The sequence below is a fragment of the Sinocyclocheilus rhinocerous genome, unplaced genomic scaffold (assembly GCF_001515625.1).
Source record: "Sinocyclocheilus rhinocerous isolate Xijiao unplaced genomic scaffold, SAMN03320098_v1.1 scaffold1436, whole genome shotgun sequence".
NCBI lineage: Eukaryota > Metazoa > Chordata > Actinopteri > Cypriniformes > Cyprinidae > Sinocyclocheilus > Sinocyclocheilus rhinocerous.
In genome coordinates this window covers 92,756-118,390 of record NW_015647013.1, presented here as the reverse complement: position 1 = coordinate 118,390, position 25,635 = coordinate 92,756, and the positions used below count along the sequence as shown (strand labels likewise).

Sequence of the window (25,635 nt, the reverse complement as noted above, 5' to 3'; positions counted from 1 at the left end):
TTTTTTTTTGCACCCTCAGATTCCAGATTTTCAAATAGTTGTATCTCGGACAAATATTGTCCTCCAATCCTAACAAACCATACATCAATGAAAGCTTATTTATTCAGCTTCCAGATGATGTATAAATCTCAATTTCGGAAAATTGACCCTTATGACTGGTTTTGTGCTCCAGGGTCACATATTTCATCTACATAGTGGCAACCTGTTCAATCTAACAAAGAGTAACTACAAATTAAGTGATGCTTTCAAATACTTTTAAGAGCTTTTCCTCATCATTTGTTTTCTTAAACACAGATTTTAGTTCAACCAAGCAATTTGCTCTTTGATGTCATTCTATTACTTCTGTCAGACATACTGCGGGTGTAATGCTTAATAACAACATGACAAATCTCCTGTCAGAACACTAGAACCATTAATTAAAGACGAATGCTTAAAAAACAGGGTCATAAAACAAGTCTGGCCAGGTCTCTCATCCTGTTTTTGCCACACAGCCTGGCAGTTCTACCAGGTGAGTCACATTAAAGAATGCCCAAACCAAAAGCTATGTTATTGGGATCAATAATAGCTAGTATTTCACAACTCAAAAACAAATTAAATCGGGTAATAAAAAAAAATTTAAAAAGATAATTTTTTTTCTCTCTTTCTAAATGTGACCCTGGACCACAAAACCAGTCATAAGTGTCAATTTTTCGAAATTGAGATTTATACATCATCTGAAAGCTGAATAAATAATCTTTCCATTGATGTATGGTTTGTTATGATAGGAGGACAATATTTGGCCGAGATACAACTATTTGAAAATCTGGAATCTGAGGGAGCAAAAAAATCTAAATATTGAGAAAATCATCTTTAAAGTTGTCCAAATGAAGTTCTTAGCAATGCATATTACTAATCAAAAATTAAGTTTTGATATATTTACAGTAGGACATTTACAAAATATCTTCATGGAACATGATCTTTACTTAATATTCTAATGATTTTTGGCATAAAAGAAAAATCTATCATTTTGACCCATACAATGTATTTTTGGCTATTGTTACAAATATACCCCAGCGACTTAACACTGCTTTTGTGCTCCAGGGTCACACATACATCAGAGAGGACGTGCTGTCAGGCACCAAAACAGAGATGTAGTACCTGATCAAAGCCCCGGAGGGCGATACTGCGCACCATCACAGTGGTGTCCAGCCCAATGCCTGTAAGGAAGCCGGCACATTCCAACGCTACATCTTTACACACACACAGTGAAGGAAAAGAGTAACTATTTATTAAAATAATAATAATAATAATAATCATAATCATCATCATATATGTGTCTTTCTTTTCTATGCACCATTTCCTGCAAAAATAAAAAAATAAAAATAGAAACTCACTTTGATAAAAAAAAAAAAGAAGACCCAGTCTATTTAACAAAAATAAATGTGAGCCTGGAGCACAAAAGCAGTCTTAAGTCGCTGGGGTATATTTGAAGCAATAGCCAAAAACACAATGTATGGGCCAAAATTATTGATTTTTCTTTTATGCCAAAAATCATTAGGACATTAAGTAAAGATCATGTTCCATGAAGATATTTTGTACATTTCCTACCGTAAATATATCAAAACTTAATTTTTGATTAGTAATATGCATTGCTAAGAACTTCATTTGAACAACTTTAAAGACGATTTTCTCAATATTTTGATTTTTTTGCACCCTCAGATTCCAGATTTTCAAATAGTTGTATCTCGACCAAATATTTAAAGCTTATTTATTCAGCTTTCAGATGATGCATAAATCTCAATTTCAAAAAATTGACCCTTAAGGCTGGTTTTGTGGTTCAGGGTTACATATAAATATTTACTAAAGTTTTGTTTATTATTTTAATGCTAATTGATTATGTTATTAATCTCATAGTCTATGAGGGAATACTTCTGGAAAAAAAATATATATATAAATTAAGAGTTTTAATAATAACTATAATAATAATAAAAAGTAATCAAATGGCTGTTTAGGAAATCACTTGGTGGCTTAAAAAAATCTATATGTTATGTGGAATAATCTGTCATTGAGTGTGTTTGCTTGCACAATCATAAAGTAATTATGCTTAATAACCTGAAAAACATGTAAAGAAATGTAAACGCCTTAGTGTTTTTATATTGAACCCAACCCTAAAGATTTTCACCCACTACATCATTTTGTTCTACATATAAATTTGTACATGCATTCTGGCAAAAAAAACACTAAAACAAAATCTCATGGTAACACTGTTTTCATCTTAAGCTGATTTATCAGCATTTGGTTGAACATGTAAATGCACTTATTGATTAATCATAGTGTATCTGGGTAAGTAGACACCCCCCTGTACAGAAAGTGACAGCTTTGAAGGATACAACTGGCACCAACAACCAACCTGAAACACACAGAAAACAGCAACTGCTGAGATCACAGATGAGCAGCATGAACAACAACATCAACAAGTCTCAGCACATAGGAAACACGATGCAAAATGATGCTAAACAATCTAAAGAGATCAAAAAATTGCACAGCGCTTTATACGAACACTAACATCAAGATGACTGTGTGTGTGGTCGGAGACGTGTGACATCAACTTTAATCTGCCCTGAGATTCATGGTCACGGTGAAGTCTAATTGTTAACACAAGGCCAAATCCTCGAGGACGTCCCGACACGGTACTGCTGAGTGACACCCACTTACACCAGAGCAACATCACCCGCATTCAGTGCACAACGCTGCTAATGCACATCTGCACTTACTGCTCTTTTGTGCAGCAGCTTATGGAGGGTTTAGGAGCAAAATCTCAGACCTGTTTTCTGCCGTTTTAGCAGCAAAACACATCCCTGAGCTTCCACCCGCCACAGTGTAACATGTCTGATAATCCTGCCTGGATTAGAACGAACGGACATTCCATTTAATACAGAATGACTAATGTAGGATACATTCTCATGCATTTAGGTCTCATGTATCCAAATTCATTTGCTTTTGCATAGGCAACACTTCTTCTTCCTTCACACGTAATCTGTTGACCACCAACGTCATTCAGAGGAATTATTTGTCTGTTGTGTTCTACTGTATACTAAAATTAGTCAAATTATTGAATCAATTTAACTCTGTTGAACATGCAAAAGAAAATTTAAAATCTGTTTGCATGTCCACACACATTCACATAACATTTTAATGGCATATATACACTAGTGGTCATTTACAATCATAATTTTTTTTTTATGTTTAATTATTTATAATGTTAATTATTTTTTATGTTTTTGAAAGGTTTTATTTGATCAAAAATACAGTAGAAATTTGTAATATTGCGAAATATTATTAGTTTAAAATAATAAGTCGTTCAGATTCCTTCATTAGGATTAACGGCTCGTGTGAAGTAATGGATGCCAAAAATTCAGCTTTACCATCACATTTTAGCATATATTGAAATGAAAAAAGTTATTTTAAATTGTCATAATATTTCGCAACATGACTGTTTTTTCTGCATTTTTCATCAAATAAATGCACCCTTGGTGAGCATAAGAGACGTCTTTCAAAAACGTAAGAAATGTAATTATTCAAAACTTGACCAGTAGTGTATAATTCAACTTTCAGATGGTGTATAAATCTAAATTTAAAAAAAATTGACCCTTATGACTGGTTTTGTGGTCCAGGGTCACATATTAATAATACTAAAACATTTTTAATATATGTTATATAGAAGTATGTTACATGTTATATACAGATGAAAAGTTCTAAATTATTCTTTGTAAAAACATACTGTATTAATTCTATATAATCATAATCCAAGCCTAGACTGAGCATAAGAATTTATTTAATTGTGCATAGTCCAACGCAAATGAATGAAAACGTGCATAAAACTATGCCATATGCCATATGCCAATTTTAAATAACTACATACTAAAAATTTTTTTTTAAATGCATAATCGTATAGCCATGTTTCCCAATCACATTACCTCTCTCTCCCATAAATATATTTCACTCTCATAAACACACACACACACACACAAAACGCAGCTCATATTTGATCATGTCCTTAAATAACCTCAGGCATTTACTGTTAGGCCTAACATAACATTCTCTTCAGCCCAAGTCTCACTAGCGAGAGAGAGTTGATTCTGGGGAGTGTGTGGGAACTGCGGTTACTGTAGACTCGGTCAACCTCGGCCAGCACTTCTATAATAACCCTGACCTTGACAAGATCGGCAAGTCTGCCCAGACTGAGCCTGCTTTCATTTCAGCAGAGCAGAGAGAGATAACAGGACAGAGGACTATTTACTGCACGAGCATCTGTGGGTCACTTGAACCACAGGCAAAATAGTTACCTGGTTCCTTCAAAACAAGGTATTTTCAACATTGACAGACAGAATGCATGTCCTGACAGACGCTCTGTTGTTTTGGTGGAGACGACTGCACAAGTCAATGTAAAAGCCTTTCCATGCGTGCCGATGGTCTTGTTCATGCCCATCAGTCACCAAGGTCTCGCCACTTCCACAGGATGAGCACGGTTTCTGGCAGCGGTCTGAAATCACACCTGTACCGCTGACAGCTCAACAGCAAAACAACATCACCTGTCTGAGAGGATGCGGCCACGACAGAAACTATGGCGTGACTAACTGAAAATATTACATGAGTTAAAGCAGAGGTTAATCTCTAAATAAAGTTATAAATAAAAAAATTAAATATAATATGACCACCAAACCAGTCATAAGGGTCAATTTATATATTAATGCATCATCTGAAAGCTGAATAAATAAGCTTTGTTAGGATACGAGGACAATATTTTGAGATGCAACTATTTGAAGATCTGGAATCTGAGGGTGCAAAAAAATCAAAATATTGAGAAAATCTCCTTTAAAGTTGTCCAAGTGAAGTCCTTAGCAATGCATATTACTAATCAAAAATGAAGTTTTGATATATTTACGGTAGGAAATTTACTAAATATATTCATGGGACATGATCTTTACTTAATATCCTAATGATTTTTTTTGGCATAAAAGGAAAATCGATAATTTTGACCCATGCAATGTATTTTTGGCTATTTCTACAAATATACCTGTGCTACTTATGACTGGTTTTGTGCTCCAGGGTCACATATAAATGTAATTAACTTGCAAACAAATGCAGCTGGCTAAAAGTGACAAGCATACTTAGAAGTACGAGCGAAGCAACAGGTGAAGCAGACAGGAAGATGATGCTGAAACACAATAAAGTGCTTCCTTCTTAAAGGGTGAAAATGTTTGCTCACATGTTTGGTCTGGTCCACAATATAAAAGTCACTTACGTTTTCTTTGGAGACTCGTTAAGCCAGAAGACATAATCGCTCGTGATCCCGAACTCTTCGGCTCCTGGGATCTGAAGGATAAACCACACAGATAAATCATTTTAAAGATGAAATATTCAGCATAAGTAACAATCAATTTAATAGCTATTATTTTTAAATATATATAATTGAATATTTAAAGCATTCAAATCAATATAAAACCATTAATACTATCAACAGTGCATAATAAATGTACATGTACTATATATATATTATAATATTAAAGTTACTTTAACAACTACTGTTATACATGTATAGTAAAAAAAAAAATCAATTATATTAAATATTTGATGAGTTTAATATAATCGTTAAATAATCTCTAAATTATTATTTTTCATCAAAACTGCAAAGATTTAATTGCCCTAAGAAAAGACATCACTTTCTTTAAATTTAGCATTTCTTGCCTATTTATTTACTTTTTTAAATAAAACTAAAAAATAACAACTGCTGTTGTAAATAATAATAATAATAATAATAATAATACCACCAATAAAATAAAATGCTTCCAATATTTCCATACAACATCACTCAATTTAACATATGCATTTTTCATTACTTTAATTTAAAAAAATTATGAATGTAAAATAATCTTTCAATTTATTATTTTTTTTAATGAAAACAATATCACAATGCAAAACATTAACTGCCCTAAAAAGAAGTAGGGTTGTCAAAATGGCTGAAAAACTAAATTAGAATTTTGTACTTAAATATTATCAAAATTCGAATTATATTCGAATTTAAAATTCATAATTTCAGTTAGGGTGAAGAAAAGCTTTTGGCTTCTCTGCTGAGGCCACAAGAGGGCGCATCGAGCAAAACATTACTAATGCACGTTTATTCAAAGCATAAGATAACATGACTATCTGTGAAAAAAGTGCATAATTGTTAAAATAATGTTTATAAACCAATTATAATTAAGTTGCTTAAACAACTATAAACAAAACAGCATCATGTATGTATGCATAGTTTAATAAAAAGGGCCTAAAGCCAATCACACTGAGTACATTTTTCATTTAAAAACATGAGATGCAGTGGGATGGGGAAAAAACCCCTGCCATAAAGTCTCGAGATATGTTTTTTCAAAGTTGGATTTGCATTCATTTTACATGGCTTTCTAAACATGCGGCTCTTTTGTGCGAGATGCGAGTGCAACACTGATAGATATCCCTCTATAAGATGCGATAAATATGCGTTCTGTGTGAATGGCTTGGTTTCAGTTTCGACGTAAACAAGATCTTCTCTGCATTGATGTTCTCTTTTCCTGCAATATTTGAAATTAACGCAGCAGCGCTGCATCTAGTGGCTTCAACTGGATAGGCTAACAAAAACATTAAAATGCAATGACTCTTACATCGTCATCGCATCTCGTGCGCTGCTGATAAGGCTGCCTGACGCACACCTAAAATTCGAATGCAACGTTTATTTTAAATTCGACGAATATTCGAAATTCGAATTTTTTTTTGACAGCCCTAAAAAGAAGCATCACTTTCTTCAACTGTATAATTTTTAGCCTATTTACCCCAAACCCAGGAAAATAAAAATGTTTGAGATCTACTGGAAAATAAAGAGTCTTTAGGCACTACATTTTATTTTCTACATTACATTTTCTATTTATTTCTTCCCAACAGCCTTAACGACAAAATAATAAACAGTTAAAGATGCTCTCGATTGACAAATGGCCTCTAAATGAAATATATAATCCACACTGAACAAAGTAGATATTATTGGTGATGTTGTTTTTTTGTTGTTACAGCCTCAGCCATTGTTGACCTGCAACATATTTCACAAAATCTACAGTTCGACGGTACCTTACCTGGCCACAACAATGCAAATCACCACAGATACCCTCACTTTTGAGATATGCCATACATCCACATGATATATATATATAAAAAAAAAAATTCATACTAATGGCTTTGGGAAATAAATAAATATAAAAAGATGCCGTTTCAAACAAACATCAAATATACTGTATATACATACACACACACACACACACACACATTTTAATTACTTTTTCTTATTTGTAAGTCGCTTTGGATAAAAGCGTCTGCTAAATGACTAAAAGTAAAGTAAAAGTAAATATATATATATATATATATATATATAAATACACATATATAAAGAAGAATAGTATAATATATGGAGTAATAATAATAAATAATATACGGAGAGTATATAGTTTTTATTTGTGTGTGTGTGTGTGTGTACAGTAAGTGTATGGAAAAGTGTATTTAAATCCAGTGTTTGGAAAAAATGAAAAACCTGTAAAAACCCATGCATCTTTATCAGACCTGGAGTGCCCTCTAGTGCAAAGACTGCTGCGCTTTACATTTGATCAGTCAGACATCTGGTTTTTACCACAAGATGGTGCTGTGCATAAAGTGCTTGTGAAAGTAGTACATGAAACAAAACCTACATCGCCACTCAATATTATATGAATATTATAATACGCTCTGATCAGGATGAAGCTACACTTATGACTAGTGCAATAAAGCAGCTCTGGCTATAAGCAAAGTCTCTACATACAGTCATGCCAAGCATCTCTGATATAGCTTCATGAAACTCACCAGTCGTGAGTTTTGTGATCCAGGGTCACATTGCAGTCTGCCTTCAGTTAAAAAAAAAGACTTTGCACCTTTAAATAAAATGCAAGGCAAATTTCTGTTGGATTTGTGGCCGCACCTTTAATTTCACAAAATTCTCACTGCAGCATACTGGAAATAAACACATTGGAATAAAATGTTCCAGACTACAATAAGACACCGCTTGTGTGATGAGCACTTTATTTACAAATATAATTAAAAGCTCTGACAGAATCATGCCTCTTAACCTGAAAACAAATGTAAAGTGCATGCGACAGTAAAGCGTTTTTGTTCACTATTTGAGACTTTGTAGAAAATACACAACTGGAGAGGATGCCCAGAATCGAAACAGAAACCCCAATCATGAAATGAGACAATTTCACCAGTGACTGCAGGAGGGAAAGGGTGGGCGAAACATTTATTATATATAGATGTGTGTGCATGAATATAAAAAGAAATTGAAATTCAGTTAAAATGTAATAGGAAAATAAGTAAGTTCTCCATAAAGCCTTAGCAAGATAACTGTTTTTTTCTGTATTTTTGATCAAATAAATGCAGCCTTGTTGAGCAGAAGAGACTTCAAACTTTTGACCGGTAGTGTATATTGATATACTGTACATGACTGATGAAATGCTCTGCTCTGTAGATTGGCCATTGAAAACCCTATATTGGCAGACCACTATTGATGATAAACAAGTTAGAGTCAGGGTTCATTAGAGGTTAATAACAGGACAAGACCTTCTGTTCAAGGTGTGCTCGGCGCAGTGAGACTTTCTGCTCCAGTTTCTGTTGCTCGCGCTCGTGCTGAGCCTCGGTCTGAATCTTGATCTTGCTCTGGTACGCATTGAGTAACTCCATCTCCTGCTGCAGCTGCTGCCTCAGAGCCTGGCACTCGGCCTCCTGAGCTTCATCCAGACGGAGCTGCACAAAAACACACACGAGCGCACGTGAGCCTCACACTACAGCACAGTTGCGGTTAACCATCAATGGCCTTCTTGTACAGGCAACGAGCCGAGACTGGAATTTCAAACAGGAGGCCTCCGTTTTTTCTTTATGTTAACTTTTAAATCTGTATGAACTATCAACAAAACAAATGCTCACATTAGCTGTTCCAAAATGGCTTATAAACAGTGTTGGGGAAAGTTACTTTTAAAAGTAATGCATTACAATATTGCGTTACTCCCTAAAAAAAGTAACTAATTACGTTACTTAGTTACTTTTTATGCAAAGTGATGCATAACGTTACTTTTTAAATCTGGGCAGGGTTTGCTTGTTTGCTTTTAATTAGTGCTGTCAAACGATTAATCGCATCCAACATAAAAGTTTTTGTTTACATACTATATGTGTGTGTACTGTGTATATTTATTATGTATATATAAAATACACACACATACAGTATATATTTTGAAAATATTTCCATGTAATTCCATGTATACATTTATATTCATATAATTGATATTATATATAAATATTTTACATGTATAAACTTAACATATTTTTATATATACATGCATGTGTGTGTATTTATATATACATAATAAATATACACAGTACACACACATATATTATGTAAACAAAAACTTATTTTGGATGTGATTAATCGCGATTAATCGTTTGACAGCACTACTTTTAATTTAAAAAAAGTTCTTCTTTTACAAATATAAAAGCCCTTTCACAACGAAAGTGAAATGAATACGCCTCGGGCTGAAGGAAATGTAAATTCACGTCTGTACAGTAGAGGGCGCAGCTCAAACAAATTGCATGAAGAATATGACGCAGGAGAATAAAGATCAACACTTCAGCAATAACAAAAATGAAACACAAATGTATCATTTTTGCTTAGTATGGTTGAAATGGATCATCGAAGGTCAGTAGCAAAGACATTGGTTAATAAAATGGGAATTAAATGCATAAATTATATTATTTAACATATTTAATTATTGTCGGTTTGTGTAATCTGATTACGTAACTCGTGTTACTTGTAATGCGTTACCCCCAACACTGGTTGTAAATAACAAATTCTGTTGCATCTTAAAGATATCCTGAAATCAAATGAACCCTTACTTTAATAAGAGTGCATTTGTGCCCGCCTACTTTTTTCAGCGGCATTGACTCCCGAAATATTTTTTCCATTCATTTTTCCCATAAGGATTTCAAAAAGTCTTGGTTAAAGTATTATTAACCAAGTCAACCAGCTACAAGGTGAATTATAACATTACAAACTTTTATTTAAAGCAAAAAAGTATTTGAAAATCTGACAAATGGTACAAGACCATACTTAAAGATTTACATCTGAGACGAGAGACAGACTCGATTATGTCACGTCACGGGAGAAAGATTCCTTAAAGAGCTTTTTTGGTGCAATTTGCTATGACACTGATTGGTGGAATTTTCTATATAGCATTATGAGTAATGTAGTTTTCCACCACAAATTCAGCTGTCAAAGAATTACTAAAAAAACAAGTTGAAATAATGCAAATGGATGGCTTCAAGAAAAGCATATACCTCAGAACAGTAGTTCTGTACAGGTTTATAAGTAGTTAAAAAATAGTAAAATAAATTTCCTTAAGGAGAAAATGAATGGAGTTTTTACTTCCAGAACCTGACTGCTGCACTTCAGCAAACATCATTACAAATATCACTACAGTACACTATTATCCACTATTTATCCTTTTTCTCTCAAAAATGTCACATTATGAACATTAACTCTTTCCCCCCAGTGTTTTTGCTGATTTTCACTAAAATTTCATGGCTCCCAGAATATTTTGTTGTATGAATATCTGAACATGCAATACATCAAAACAAAGATCAGACCCTCTACCTTCAAACTAAAAAAATCAGTTTTATTCTAGCTTCAAGCATTATTTTTTTTATCAACACTTGAATGTAGGTAGGTTTCATAAAAAAAGCAAGATTTTGAGCAAAAAACTGAGAAAATCGCATTTTTATCAAATACTACATCTGGATCATATTCAGTAATATTATCAAAGCAAAGATGCAGTAGATGGCTTCCATCAGCACTCCCAAAGCTTGCACAGGCCTTTATCACTTTCAAGACTCATTCTAGAGCACTTTCTAGAGCATTTCTAGACTCATTCCACAGCACTTTTCCGACTCATTCTAGAGCACTTTCTAGAGCATTTCTAGACTCATTCCACAGCACTTTTCCGACTCATTCTAGAGCATTTCTAGACTCCTTTCTAGACTCATTCTACAGCACATTCTAGACTAATTTCTACTCATTCTACAGCACTTTCTAGACTCATTCTAGACTCATTCTACAGCACAGTCTAGACTCATTTCTAGACTCATTCTACAGCGCTTTCTAGACTCCTTTCTAGACTCATTCTACAGCACATTCTAGACTCATTCTACAGCGCTTTCTAAACTCATTCTACAGCACTTTCTAGACTCATTCTAGATCATTTTCTAGACTCATTCTACATCACTTTCTAGACTCATTCTACAGCACATTCTAGACTCATTCTACAACACTTTCTAGACTCATTCTACAGCACACTCTAGACTCATTTCTACTCATTCTACAGCACTTTCTAGACTCATTCTACAGCACATTCTAGACTCATTCTACAACACTTTCTAGACTCATTCTACAGCACATTCTAGACTCATTCTACAACACTTTCTAGACTCATTCTACAGCACACTCTAGACTCATTTCTACTCATTCTACAGCACTTTCTAGACTCATTCTACATCACTTTCTAGACTCATTCTACAGCACATTCTAGACTCATTCTACAACACTTTCTAGACTCATTCTACAGCACACTCTAGACTCATTTCTACTCATTCTACAGCACTTTCTAGACTCATTCTACAGCACATTCTAGACTCATTCTACAACACTTTCTAGACTCATTCTACAGCACACTCTAGACTCATTTCTACTCATTCTACAGCACTTTCTAGACTCATTCTACATCACTTTCTAGACTCATTCTACAGCACTTTCTAGACTCATTCTACAGCACATTCTAGACTCATTTCTACTCATTCTACAGCACTTTCTAGACTCATTCTACATCACTTTCTAGACTCATTCTACAGCACATTCTAGACTCATTCTACAGCACATTCTAGACTCATTCTACAGCACATTCTAGACTCATTCTACAGCACATTCTAGACTCATTCTACAACACTTTCTAGACTCATTCTACAGCACTTTCTAGACTCATTCTACAGCACAGTCTAGACTCATTCTACAGCGCTTTCTTGACTCCTTTCTAGACTCATTCTACAGTGCTTTCTAGACTCATTCTAGAGCATTTCTAGACTCCTTTCTAGACTCATTCTACAGCACATTCTAGACTCATTCTACAACACTTTCTAGACTCATTCTACAGCACTTTCTAGACTCATTCTACAGCACAGTCTAGACTCATTCTACAGCGCTTTCTTGACTCCTTTCTAGACTCATTCTACAGTGCTTTCTAGACTCATTCTACAGCACTTTCTAGACTCATTCTAGATCATTTCTAGACTCATTCAGAAGATGTGTAATAGCGCCACCGAGCTTATAACAGTGAAAATACGGAAACCCGGAAAATTCCGTGTTTGGCAGGGACAGAGTTAAATGCTCTGTCAAAGACATTCCAAGTGTATATTCCTTACAATGATCTCACAGAGCTACTAGAATGTGAACGTATTGGCCTCTATAATGGTTAACAGTGTTGTTTCTTCACTCACTGCCTGCGATGCCATCATCTCGTTGATGCTCTGCTCGTACTGCTCAGCCAGGATGGCCAGTTTGCGCGTTTGCTCGTCCTTCAGGGCTTTTAGCACCGTCTTATGCTCGCTTTTGGGGGTCACCTCTAGCTGATGGTGCCGCAGGGCCTTGTACTGTTTGGTCTGGACTTTACATGTGTCCTGGAACTGTTTCTTTATCTGGAGCTCCATCGCCTGCAGGAGACAAGACTCAAAGTAGAATAAACACAAACTGACAGCCTTTTCAGAACAAAAATTACCATCTAATATGAGTTTTGCCTCAAAGGATTGTGAAATGGAGCAAACTGTGGCTTTTTTGGTAACACTTTACAATAAGGTCCCTTTATGTTAATGTATTAACTAACATTAGCAATAAGCAATACATTCACAGAAAAAAATTAAGAACTGTTCATTGTTAGCTCATATCATCTCAGGTCCATTAAATAATATTAGCAGATACGGATTTCGATTTTAATAATGAATTAGTAGATGTTGAAATTAACATGAAGACTGATAAATGCTTTAGAAGTATTTTCCATTGTTAAGTTTCAGTTTGTTGACTAACAAATGGAACCTAATTGTAAAGTCTTACCGCTTTTGTATATTAAGATGAGCCATGTGCAATGTAATGTTTAAATGTTAAACGTTTCTCAGATAAAGAAACGTCAGAGCATCATCAGGCCTCGACTGACCTGCTAACGTTCATAAGATCTACCCAGTTTCTAAAATACAAAGTTAATGCTCCAATCACAGTCATAGAAACAATGAGACCTACATAGATTTTGTAGGTTAAATTCACACTATATATAGCTAAGCAATCGTTCACGATTGGTGGTACCTTGAGGTTCTTGGGCTGCTGCCGTAGTTCGAGCACATGTTTCCGGTGCAGTTCTCTCTCTCTCCGGTTGTTGTATTCGATCTGGTTCTCCAGCTCCGTTTGGTGCTGCAGTCGGATCAGATCCATGCGAAGTTTCTGTAGGGTCTTCAGCTGCCTGTGCTCAAGTTCTTGGGTCGACTCGTCTTGCCTGATCAACATAGCGTGCTCCATTTCCTTCTGGGTCTTCTTCTTATTCAACTCCTGACAGACAGAGAGACAGAAATTAACATTACAATGTTACATTATTAAAATAATAAGGTCTCTTCTAAATCTACTAATATTTTTACATATCCTTAAGAAAACTAGTGGTGTTTTCCTGTACAGAAGTCGCCACCACAATGCCATGTGATTGCTAAGGTTTTCTGACTTTTATTATATATGGATACTTGCCACGGTGGTTGCTATGGCACTGCTAGGTTGTTAGGGTGTTCTTTGGGGTTAAGGTCAACAGGTGATTTAGTTGCCCAAAAGTTACAAAACAAAGTTAGGGGTTTAAAACAAACCCCTAATCATAAGTATGCACAACAATAATAATAATACTAGTACTAATAGCTCACCTTAGTAAGCAAAGGTTACAACAGTAAAAGGTGTGATCAAATAAACGTGTTGATATGCAAGTGGAGATATGCAAAATTTGGACTAGGATTGCAAACCACTGGATTATGCATCATCATGTTTGTTGCTTTATTTTCAAATCAGATTAATTGAAAGCAGTCATCAACCCTGAGAAACGGTTCAAATTTTGCATTATCCCTGGGAAAAGCCTTCATACGATTATCCTGCATATATACATATACATACACACTACCGTTCAAAAGTGTAGGCTCGGTAAGATTTTTTTTGTTTCGTTTTTGAAAGTCTGCAAGGCTGCATTCGTTTGATTGAAAACAGTAAAAATAGTCATACTGTGAAATTTGGTGCTCAAGAAACGTATCAATCTTGAAAGAGCAGAAATATTTCGTAACAGTCTACATTTCTTTGTTTGTCTTTATTAATTAATTTAAAAACAACAACAATCTTACTGACCCCAAAACTTTTAAACACACATTTTTATCACACAGTCTTTTTTTCTGACTTGAAGCATTTCATCCCCACCTCTCGTAGCTGCTCCTGCTCAAACTCGTGCTTCTTGATAATGATCTTGCGTTTGAAGGCTCTGCAGTTCCTATCATAGAAAGTCCTCTGTTGACCCAGAAGCTGAGCCTCCTCTTCTGCCTGAGAATGCTGAATGTTCTCCTTATGCTTGGAAAGCCTCTCCTGCTTCTCTTTCTTAGGCGTGCTGTGGTCTTCACTCATTTCCTGAACAAAGAAACATGAGAAGAGACAAAAGAATTAAAAGAAGTGAATACCCCATTTTTAAGTCAACATGAAATGGCATTTGCAACCCATTTTACTCTTGCAATGTAGTGTTTTTTCAGTGACAACTGAAACTAACAACTGAAGTGACAACTTATTAACTGGATTATAAAGACTTTTCAATATGATGCAGATAGAGGAGAAAGGACTAAAAAATTTGATGGCTTGGTAAGTTGAATAGTAGAGTTGTTTTCCTATTTTTCTTTGGAATAATATTAATATTTCAGTAAACAGTGTCAATTTTAGTTTCAGCTTGTAGGAACTAGACAAGAACCTCTTTGATCTTTTCCTTGCACAGCTTATACTGTTTCTTCTGGTTATCGAGGAAGTTGGTGAGTTCTTTCTTCTGCTGGACCATGATTTGCTGCTGGAACTTCTTCTCATCAGCTGCCAGTGTTTTCATCTGAGGAACACCATGCAGATTTATCATTAATAGCAATGCAATTTCATTGCATTTTCAGTATGTGACTGATTTTTATTTTATTTTTTATGTTAGAAACTCCTGAGAAAAGCAAACTAAAAAATCCACACCGTCCCATTTTCTTCTCTGGCTTCATTAACATATTAATCAACATATGCTACATGAATAATTAGCATTCATCCCTTGGCTATTTACATGCTTAGCATGCAATATGGAAAATAATAATATAAATCGGGGGAGCTTTCACATGGATCCACATGAACTTCTGCACTAATTTTTTTTTTCAACTTTGTGCAGAGATTTTAAACTATATAATTTATTGTTAAGGTGTGAAAGTCCCAGAATAACCATTCTGGATGGTATATTGTTCAAATCATAATTTTTAGTCAACATCATGTCAATTAATCGACCATTTTTTTATTAGCTAGTAACTATAAACTCTTTGGGTCTCAACAGAAGAATAAAGAAAGATCACCCACTTCTTTGTCCGTTTGGATGGCGTGCTTCTTGGCAAGTTTCTCCAGCTCAATGAAGGCATTGTTGGCGTGGGTTTCCAGTTCTTTTTGGAGCTTCAGTCTGTGCTCATCCATCTCTGCCTTCAGCTTGTTCTCCAGAGCAATCAGCTGCTTCTGGTGTTGCCGTCGCATGCGTTTGTACCCCGACATCTGCTCTCGGAGCTCATTTTCCTGCTCGTGTTCATGGATCTGACGCGTTACCTAGATGCAAAAGAACTTGGTCAGCGAAGGTGAACTTTTGAGAGGATTGTGATGAGATTTTTTCAGTGGAGCAAAGTGCAAAAATCAACCCACAGACCGTTCTTGGGAAGAACTGACGATTGGATGATGGTGACCAAAGGTTGCATTATTTCTAAAATTTGGTGCAACTTTTAAGACATTGTCAGATCATTCAACATTACGTATCAGGTTACATGCATTTCCCTAGTTGAAAACTAACAATTTTGTCAATTTTTAATCCCTATTGGCACATTGTCACCTGTGGGAATGTTTCTAAAGCATCCCCAAAAATAATCTCGGGAAATGTGAGGATCTGGAAAGAGAAACGAGAGATAGTCCAGTGGAATAATTCATCAGATATTGTCCATTGATTAACCAGATCGCATGATGATCAGTGTCATCTTTCACATTATGAGAGCAGAATAACCAGAAAAAGCCATGAAATCTACAGCACAGCCATTGATAAGACTAAAAGTTCTTGTGATCTCAAAGGCGCATGAAAATAACAAACACTATATGTGACCCTGGAGCACAAAAGCAGCCTTAAGTCGCTGGGGTATATTTGTAGCAATAGCCAAAAATACATTGTATGGGTCAAAATTACCGATTTTTCTATTCCAGATTTTCAAATAGTTGTATCTTGACCAAATATTGTCCTCCTATCCTAACAAACCATACATCAATGGAAAGCTTATTTATTCAGCTTTCGGATGATATATAAATCTCAATTTAAAAAAATTTACCCTTATGACTGGTTTTGTAGTCCACGGTCACATATTATTATGCTGACAAATAAAAAAAATCCAGCCCATAATTATTAATTGTACTGCAATATCTAATTGTGACAAAAAGGGAAAAGTTGCAATGGTGAATATTACACATCTCAACATTTTCTAGATCTAGAAGGTCATAGATGCCTCTAAATATAAAACTGAAAACAGAAAAACCCCACCGTTCCCTTGACTTCAGCAAAGCGCTGCAAGACAAACCTGGAAGAAGGGCGCGTCCAGATCAAACTGTTCGTTGAGTTTCTCGTAACTCCCACCTGAACTCCTCAAGCCAAACATATTGGCGAAATAAACCACCCGTGAGAACATCGAGAGCCGCCTGCACTACATCCCCCAAAAGCACTCGCTCAAATCCCACCGGGAGAGAAAGAGAGAGGGGATAAAGAGAGAGGGTGAACACTGCTTCTCCTCTCTCCTCGCAGGTGCGCCGTGAATGAATGAGGTTCTCAGAGAGGCCTAAGCAGCGTTTAGTAGGCCAGTCACATGAGACGCCTGTCGAAGGGGGAACTTTCCTAATCAGAAGCCCCACTGTAACTGCAGTCACCAATCCAATCGCTTTCTGCCCAAATGCCCCTATCAGCCACACTGAAGGGGCATGTGATAGCACGAAGCCCTGGCGGCAAAGCAAGAATGGGAAGGAGGAGTGAAAGAAACGCTTGCAGGTTAAAAGTGTAACAGATGATAATTCAACTTCAATTTCTGACCGTCTGACACATGTGGAGCTAAAGTGTTCAACAGGCATTGCGTTTTTGTTTTTAGCATGCATGCATATATATACACACACACACACACACACACACTACCGTTCAAAAGTCAGTAAAAATGTGAAATATTATTATAATTTAAAATAGTTGTTTTCTATGTGAATATATTGTAAAATTTAATGTATTGCTGTCCAAGAGACATTTCTGATTATTATCAATGTTGAAAACAGTTTTTGTGGAAACTGTCGTTCAAAGGCTTGGGGTAAAATGAAAAATAAATGCTGTTCTTTTTAACTTTTTATTCATCAAAGAATCCTGAAAAAAGTATCGCAGTTTCCCAAAAAATATTTGTCAGCGCAACTGTTGATAATTCTAATAATAAATCAGCATATTAGAATGATTTCTGAAGATCATGTGACACAGAAGACTGGAGTAATGATGCTGAAAATACAGTGTTGCCACCACGGGAATAAATTGAATTTTAAAATATATTAAAATAGAAAAGAGTTATTTTAAATGGTAATAACATTTCACAAAATTACTGTTTTGCTGCATAATCAAATAAATGCAACCTGGGCGAACATAAGAGATTTCTTTCAAAAACATTAAAAAAAAAATTCTTACTGACCCTAACCGTTGTGTAACTATGTTTATCACACACTTTAAAAATAATGGCTTTTATCACTAAAGACTAAGAGTACTACATTCGTATTAGTAACCACAGTCATAATGAAATCAGTCACAAAGGGTGGCTGTGGAACTTTGTGAATGTTGGTCGTACCTATTCTGTGCAAATAAGACTTTTCTAAGGGCACTTATGAAATTTCATGACTGTTAGGTTGCTGCCTTATAAGATGGCATCCTATGTAGGGAGCAGACAGCATGGCAGTTCACTAGGTTTTGGAAGAAAGCTGAGGAGTCAATGTAAATCCACACTGTGAGCAGGAAACAACTACATTCAAAACGGCTGGAAAACGAAACAAAGAAACGTGAGATTTATGTTGGGCATCAACTGGAGATTTCTCAGATTCTACATTTAATTTTACAATCTGTAACAAACCTAAGATATTCTCACATTCCCTTTTCCATCCATATAGTTCTGCCAACACATCTACATATCAATTTCATTCATTCAATATGTGACCCTGGAGCACAAAAGCAGTGTTAAGTCGCTGGGGTATATTTGTAGCAATAGCCAAAAATACATTGTATGGGTCAAAATTATAGATTTTTCTTTTATGCCAAAAATAATTTGGATATTAAGTAAAGATCATGTTCCATGAAGATATTTAGTAAATTTCCTACTGTAAATATATCAAAACTTAATTTTTGATTAGTAATATGCATTGCTAAGAACTTCATTTGGACAACTTTAAAGGCGATTTTCTCAGTATTTTGATTTTTTTTCCCTGCATAGCCCAGATCCTTAAGTCTCCTTCCATACAAGCATAAAACGCATATCGATAAATAAACAGTGCATACTTGATTCCACCAACAAGTCGATGGAAAAAAATGCTACGCCATACCCATAAACCCACTAAAGCCAAACTCCTTTGTGGTCATCTGAAATGATAGATGAGTGTCTGTAGTATCAGACAAAGTCCACTGCGCTTGTCTGCCCCTAGAGGGTGCTCACGCTCCAGCGAAACGGGGCCAAAACAGGTGACATAATCATTTAAATCAAGCACACTGCCATCGACTACACCGCCTGCCCTTGATCTCCATTCATTCATCTATTAGGGTGGAAGTGGTTGTATCACAATGGATTATTTTGCATGCTTATTTGCATAATAAATTCTTTATTTGCGTCGTAAATGTCTGACATTGACCCTATGCTTTTTTTTTTACCCAAAACCCCACAGGACTAAGAATATCCTTTTGTGCGGGATCACAGCGTATTAACTAATAGTAGACAACAACACTAATGACTCGTGTGAGGAATGCAGCTGGCTGTTGCCCGAATCACGTTGCCTTGACAACAGATGTGAGAGTGAAAGAGAAAAGTAAGACGCTTTTTGTCTTCCCCCCTGAATAAAGAGGAAAAGAAGGAGGCAAAGACCACCGAGAGAAAGAGAGAGAAATGACCGCAGTGTATTAAAGCAAAGGGATGACAAGAAAAAGAAAGAGTAAAGCAGGAGAGGAGGGGGATGAGAGGATGATGTCATTATTTTTCCTCACCAGTGAAGCAGACTTGATGGTGGTGAAGCGCTCACGGTTTTTATAGTTATGAGCCTGAGCTCTTTCTGACGAGGACGGTCGCAGGTCCGAGCGGTGGTCCCGATGAGGAAGGTCATCACGGATAAACTGATGATCCTGAGGACAAAAAGCACATCAAAACATACTCTCTTCAAGCTATACATTTGAGTTTTACAGTCAAACCACAAATTATTCAGACACCAGATATAATTTTTTTACTAGTGGGTGCAGGACACTTTATGTAATAATTAATTTATAATTTATGCATTTAGCAGATGCTTTTATCCAAAGCGACTTACAGTGCATTCAGGCTATACATTTTTTACCAGTAAGTGAGGATAGCAAAATAAAGTGAACTGTGACATATTATACCCAAAAATTCTTCATACAGTGGACTACCAGTAAAATTTGGGACCAAAAATTATTTAGACACTTTGACCTGACCATGCTTCTTTAATTGCTAATGAAGCTTATTCACGTTTCCGTGTTTCTCAGCAGCGGACGTCGTCGTAGTTGGGTTAACTTCGAGAGCGGTGAATGGGAGAGTACCACAGATATATGGTTTGCATTCCCAGTTGCTCAAATAGCAAAAGAAAAACTCCACGATAGTGTTTTCATGACTTTCAATAAAAGGACAAAAATTGAGAGAGACTGATAACGGCTGTCAGAAGAGAGAGCGATGTCAAATTTACCGTTCCTCCCATAGACGCTGCATTTGAAACACCCTCGCATTAGCGTTAACTCGTTTTTTTGTCATTTGATGCAAAGTATAGTGTTATAAAAATACATACATAAAAAAACTTTCGAGGATTTACGATGCTGATGACCGTTGAAACGCGTCATCACAGTCTTGTGAGAAGGGTCCATGTGAGCTTTTTACACCACAGACTGAACAAAATTAAGCATTGCTTGGTAATTAGTTGAGCTAAATTGGTTTTATCTAATTGTGTACTTGCATTTAACAGCTGACAGCTATTCAACCGAATTCATTACATACCTTTCTATCAAAGTTACCTGACATTATCAAGATGAGTTTGTTCTGACACAGTTTAACTCTGAGTTCTGGTCATATTTCATTACCGTTTAATAGCGAATAAACTGTGATAATGTGAGAAACATTGAAGGTGTTTGAATAAATTCTGGCTTGACTGTAGGATCAGCGGAGACGTTTCTAAACGACACTGTTCAACACTAACAAGCTCACTATCTTAAAATATCTTCATTAATCGACCCACGAGCGTCGCTGAAGCGTTCATATTCCTGAGGGTTTCGTCTTCTCTCAGTGAATAAAATGAAGTTCAGTTCCCCCAAAGTCTATTCATATTTCTCCTGCATTCTGATGTAATTTACTTGAGGACGAAAAGTTTCAATCAATCATGTGTGGGAAAGTGGATCTGAACTTCCAAAATCGCACACTTTTCATTGAATGTAAAAAGCACTAGAGGGGAAAAAAAAAAAAAAAAAAAAAAAATTCTTAAAAAGCTGGTTGGCTGTGCTTGTTTGTAGGGACTCAGTCTGACAATTATAACAATAACAATTATTATTAATATCATTATCAAAGAAAAATACTGCAAAGGAGATATTACTAATGTGATATTTAAGAAAAAATGACAATAAAAATATTTTACAGTACAACTGTAAAATTACAATATTAACATTTATGAATGTTCATATATTTATTCAATTAAATCACAGCCTTTGTGATTTGTTGTCAAATGTCAATGACTTTTGAACCCTTTGACTATGACTAACAACAACCGCAAAATTAATTTACCCGAGTGTTGTTAGACAAGCACAATTTAACCACAAAGAACAACATTTAGGGTTGGGTACCAAAGCAATATGAACTGTGAATATTAAAATGCAAAAAGACGGTTTAAATATGAATCCTGCATGTTCCGCTTGCCTCTGTATGTATGAATGGCGGAAACGCGGTTTTGTTTACTACACAAATACTGAAGCACGCGTGACGCTCGCGGTGATTTCCGGCCTCTGCGTCTCACTATATGATGGCATGAACACAAAAACGTAATCTCCAGAGCTGCTGTGAGAGTCACTTCGTGAGAATTTTCCCGTTTCATTTTAGAAAACTAGCGTCATCATACTGTATACACACAGTAGCTTCATGGCAACCTGTCAAAATAAAAGTACGGTTTAACATGTAACAGAAATATATTACTCTTGTATTACTTTTGTACAGTATAATGTACATCTTTAAATATTCCATTTTCTATCAAATTTAAATAAAACAATTAAATGATAAAAATAAATATTACAACCAGATTAATCACTTAATTGTAGAAAAAAATAATACAACTATTAGCCTATTAAAAATTATTAAAAGGAATATTCACAGTTTTTCTTCCTTTAATTTTCATTTGATTTAAAATAAATGTTTAATGCCTTCATTTGATTTTCAGAAAAATTAAAACAAGAATTTCTGAGGGGGGAAAAAAAATTGTTCAAAATGTTGAAATTGAGACTTTTAGACTTATTTTTTCACTGAAATAAATGTTTTCGTAATTACACAGAGAGTAAAGTACCGAAAAAAGGTACCGGCACCGAAATTCAGGTACCGATACCGGTACCGTACCGGTTAAAATGTGAACGGTACCCAACCCTAAATATAGTACGTACTAGCTATACAGCATACAGTAGTCTCAAGCACAAGTTTGCATATTTGGTGGAGAGGAGCGCCACTGAACTTTTTCATCTTCAATCTAATAATAACTTTAAGTAAGTATACCTTCTCCGTGGCCTGAAAGACTGTGTGTGTACCATTAAAACTCTAACAAGCCAGCCTTCTGAGAATTAAAGAGCTTGACAGAGAGAAAATCATAGGAATTGACTTCCAGGAACGGACTGGAAAGCATATGTGACCCTGGAGCACAAACCCAGTCTGAAGTCGCTGGGGTATATTTGTAGCAATAGCCAACAATACATTGTATGGGTCAAAATTATAGATTTTTCTTTTATGCCAAAAATCATTAGGATATTAAGTAAAGATCATGTTCCATGAAGATATTTTGTAAATTTCCTACCATAAACTTCATTTTTGATTAGTAATATGCATTGCTAAGAATGTCATTTGGACAACTTTAAAGGTGATTTTCTCAATATTTAGATTTTTTTGCACCCTCAGATTCCAGATTTTCAAATAGCTGTATCTCAGCCAAATATTGTCCTCCTATCCTAACAAACCATGCATCAATGGAAAGCTTATTTATATAAATCTCAATTTCACAAAAGTGACCCTTATGACTGGTTTAGTACTCCAGGGTCACATATGTTCTATTTTTGGTCGTCAGCATCAATGCACGTACGCTAAGCATTTAAATGAAAAGGACTGCAATGCATTTTAAGCATTGTGGAGATTTCAGTGTGTGTTTGGGACCTTTTTGTGGTGCGTGGAAGACTCGAGGGTGCTGTCGTAGTCGTGGTGCAGCTCGGAGCAGGAGTCGTCTTGCACCTCCTGCAAGCTGTTGACGCTGCTGCTCTGACTGCCAGTGCTCACGGAGGTGCTGGGGATGGAGTGATTACTGCCCAAACTGTTCATCTTACAGCCTGCCTGATCTCCATCCTGTGCAAGAGACAGAGAAACTGATCATCCTTACTGAAAACCCCTATTTATTTCAATTACTGACAGCACTTTGCACATCTCACTGCAAGGCCTGTGATAGCAGTTGAGCAGAGACACATTCACACCATTACTGAAAGTCACTTAATAGTTCAATATTGTTCAAAATAGTGTATAGTCCCACCTTTAGTGTAGTGCAAGAAAATATATAATTCCATGTACAGTCTGCAGTATATACTTCCGTAAAATATACAGTTCAGTTAAAGTCAGTAATATTCATTTCTGTATATTATAGTATCAAATTTACACTTTAGTATATCTTCACTACAGTTCAGTAGGTTATTGCATTATTGCATTTAGCAGAAGTTTTCATCCTAAGCAACTAAGAGAGAGTTTAGTATAGTATATAGTTATATCTCATGTCTTTTTCAATATATTATATAGTATCAAAAGTATAGGGTTGGTAAGATCTTTTTTTTTTTTATGATGTATTGTTTTTGAAAGAAGCCTCTATTATACTCCCAAAAGCTGCATTTATTTGTTAAAATATAGTAAAAACTGATTTTGTGAAATACGGTTACAATGTAAATGAATTACTTTAATATATTTTAAAATGTAATTTAATCCTGTGAACGCAAAGCTGAATTTTCAGCAGTCATTTTGTTCCAGGATTCTTCAAGGAATAGAATTAAAAAGAATTTGAGATAGATTTTTTTTATTTTTTTTATGCAAACATCTTTACTTTCACTTCTGATTAATTTAATGCATCCTTGCTGAATAAAAGTATTATATTCTTTCAAAAAAAACAAAAAAAAAAACTTACTGACCTTTGAACAATAGTATATTTTAGTAAAGTACATAAAGCTACAAATATACAGCAAATATCCGTAACTGTTTATCATATACTGTGGTTGTGTATAGTATAGTACAGTCTAGTATGTATCATATACCCTCAGTTTAGTACAATATACTGTAGTTGACACTGACAATTCAGTATAGTACTATATGTGAGCCTGGAGCACAAAAGCAGTCTTAAGTCGCTGGGGTATATTTGTAGCAATAGCCAAAAATACATTGTATGGGTCAAAATTATCAATTTTTCTTTTATGCCAAAAATCATTAGGATATTAAGTAAAGATCATGTTCCATGAAGATATTTTGTAAATTTCCTACCGTAAATATATCAAAACTTAATTTTTGATTAGTAATATGCATTGCTAAGAACTTCATTTGGACAACTTTAAAGATGATTTTCTCAATATTTAGATTTTTTTGCACCCTCAGATTCCAGATTTTCAAATAGTTGTATCTCGGCCAAATATCGTCCTCCTATCCTAACAAACCATGCATCAATGGAAAGCTTATTTATTCAGCTTTCAGATGATGCATAAATCTCAATTTTAAAAAATTGACCCTTATGAATGGTTTTGTGATCCAGGGTCACATATATGATGAAGTATACTTTTAAGTGAATTATTTATAATGTAGTCAAGTTTAGTTTATTACCCTTAAGTCTAATTGTGGCTCTTTTCATCCATTAAATAAACAGACTGACACTAAATCCATCTGTAGTCTCAGTTTTTTCTATGAAAACTCAAAACTGATGTTAACAAAGCATCGGCGGCAAACACGTAAAGGACATTTTTAAGCAAGAGAAACCAGTGGCTGCCAAATCTGCTGTGTACAACACGTAGCCACATGCAACAACAGGAAGCATGCCGACCACTGAGAAACTCACACAGGCAAGTATGAAGTCAACATGTGTGTATGACACTCCAGGGGGCCTTTCGCTTCTCAGAGTATTTCCTGTACCCACCTCCTCCTCTTCCTGAGACTCCCCCATTGGGCCGTTGTGTTTCTCTTGGTAGAGGATTTTTTTCATTTTACGGTACTGCAGGTTGTCCAGCTCTCTCACTGCATCCTTCGTCCTCTGGATCAGATCGATGAGGACCCGTGGAGGACGCTCTCTCCTCACGAACTCATGCTGGGACGGACAAAGAGGGACAGAGAGGGCATTTGTGAAATGTGACCCTGGAGCACAAAGGCAGTCTTAAGTCGCTGGGGTATATTTGTAGCAATAGCCAAAAATACATTGTATGGGTCAAAATTACTGATTATTCTTTTATGTCAAAAATCATTAGGATATTAAGTAAAGATCATGTTCCATGAAGATATTTTGTAAATTTCCTACCGTAGATATATCAAAACTTAATTTTTGATTAGTAATATGCATTGCTAAGAACTTCATTTGAACAACTTTAAAGATGATTTTCTCAATATTTAGATTTTTTTTTTTCACCCTCAGATTCCAGATTTTCAAATAGTTGTATCTCGGCCAACTAT

The 25,635-nt window shown here is 35.4% G+C and overlaps 1 protein-coding gene and 1 pseudogene across 4 annotated transcripts in view; both read right to left on the bottom strand.

The window, feature by feature from the left end:
• LOC107708237 (thioredoxin reductase 2, mitochondrial-like) overlaps positions 1-7,086 on the bottom strand; it is a 27,303-nt pseudogene extending 20,217 nt beyond the window's left edge.
• A 1,534-nt stretch (positions 7,087-8,620) lies between these two features.
• Positions 8,621-25,635, bottom strand: part of LOC107708246 (serine/threonine-protein kinase TAO3-like) — an 85,510-nt gene continuing 68,495 nt past the window's right edge. For all 4 annotated transcript variants that reach the window (XM_016512425.1, XM_016512426.1, XM_016512427.1 and 1 more), the window contains exons 11-19: positions 25,109-25,276; positions 23,110-23,295; positions 19,698-19,832; positions 15,773-16,009; positions 15,147-15,275; positions 14,612-14,815; positions 13,478-13,717; positions 12,622-12,834; positions 8,621-8,829 (exon numbers count right to left, since the gene is read on the bottom strand). In XM_016512425.1, coding sequence (XP_016367911.1) covers positions 8,629-8,829; positions 12,622-12,834; positions 13,478-13,717; positions 14,612-14,815; positions 15,147-15,275; positions 15,773-16,009; positions 19,698-19,832; positions 23,110-23,295; positions 25,109-25,276 — 1,713 coding nt within the window. In that variant the 3' untranslated portion in view covers positions 8,621-8,628. The remainder of the gene's footprint in view (positions 8,830-12,621; positions 12,835-13,477; positions 13,718-14,611; positions 14,816-15,146; positions 15,276-15,772; positions 16,010-19,697; positions 19,833-23,109; positions 23,296-25,108; positions 25,277-25,635) is intronic.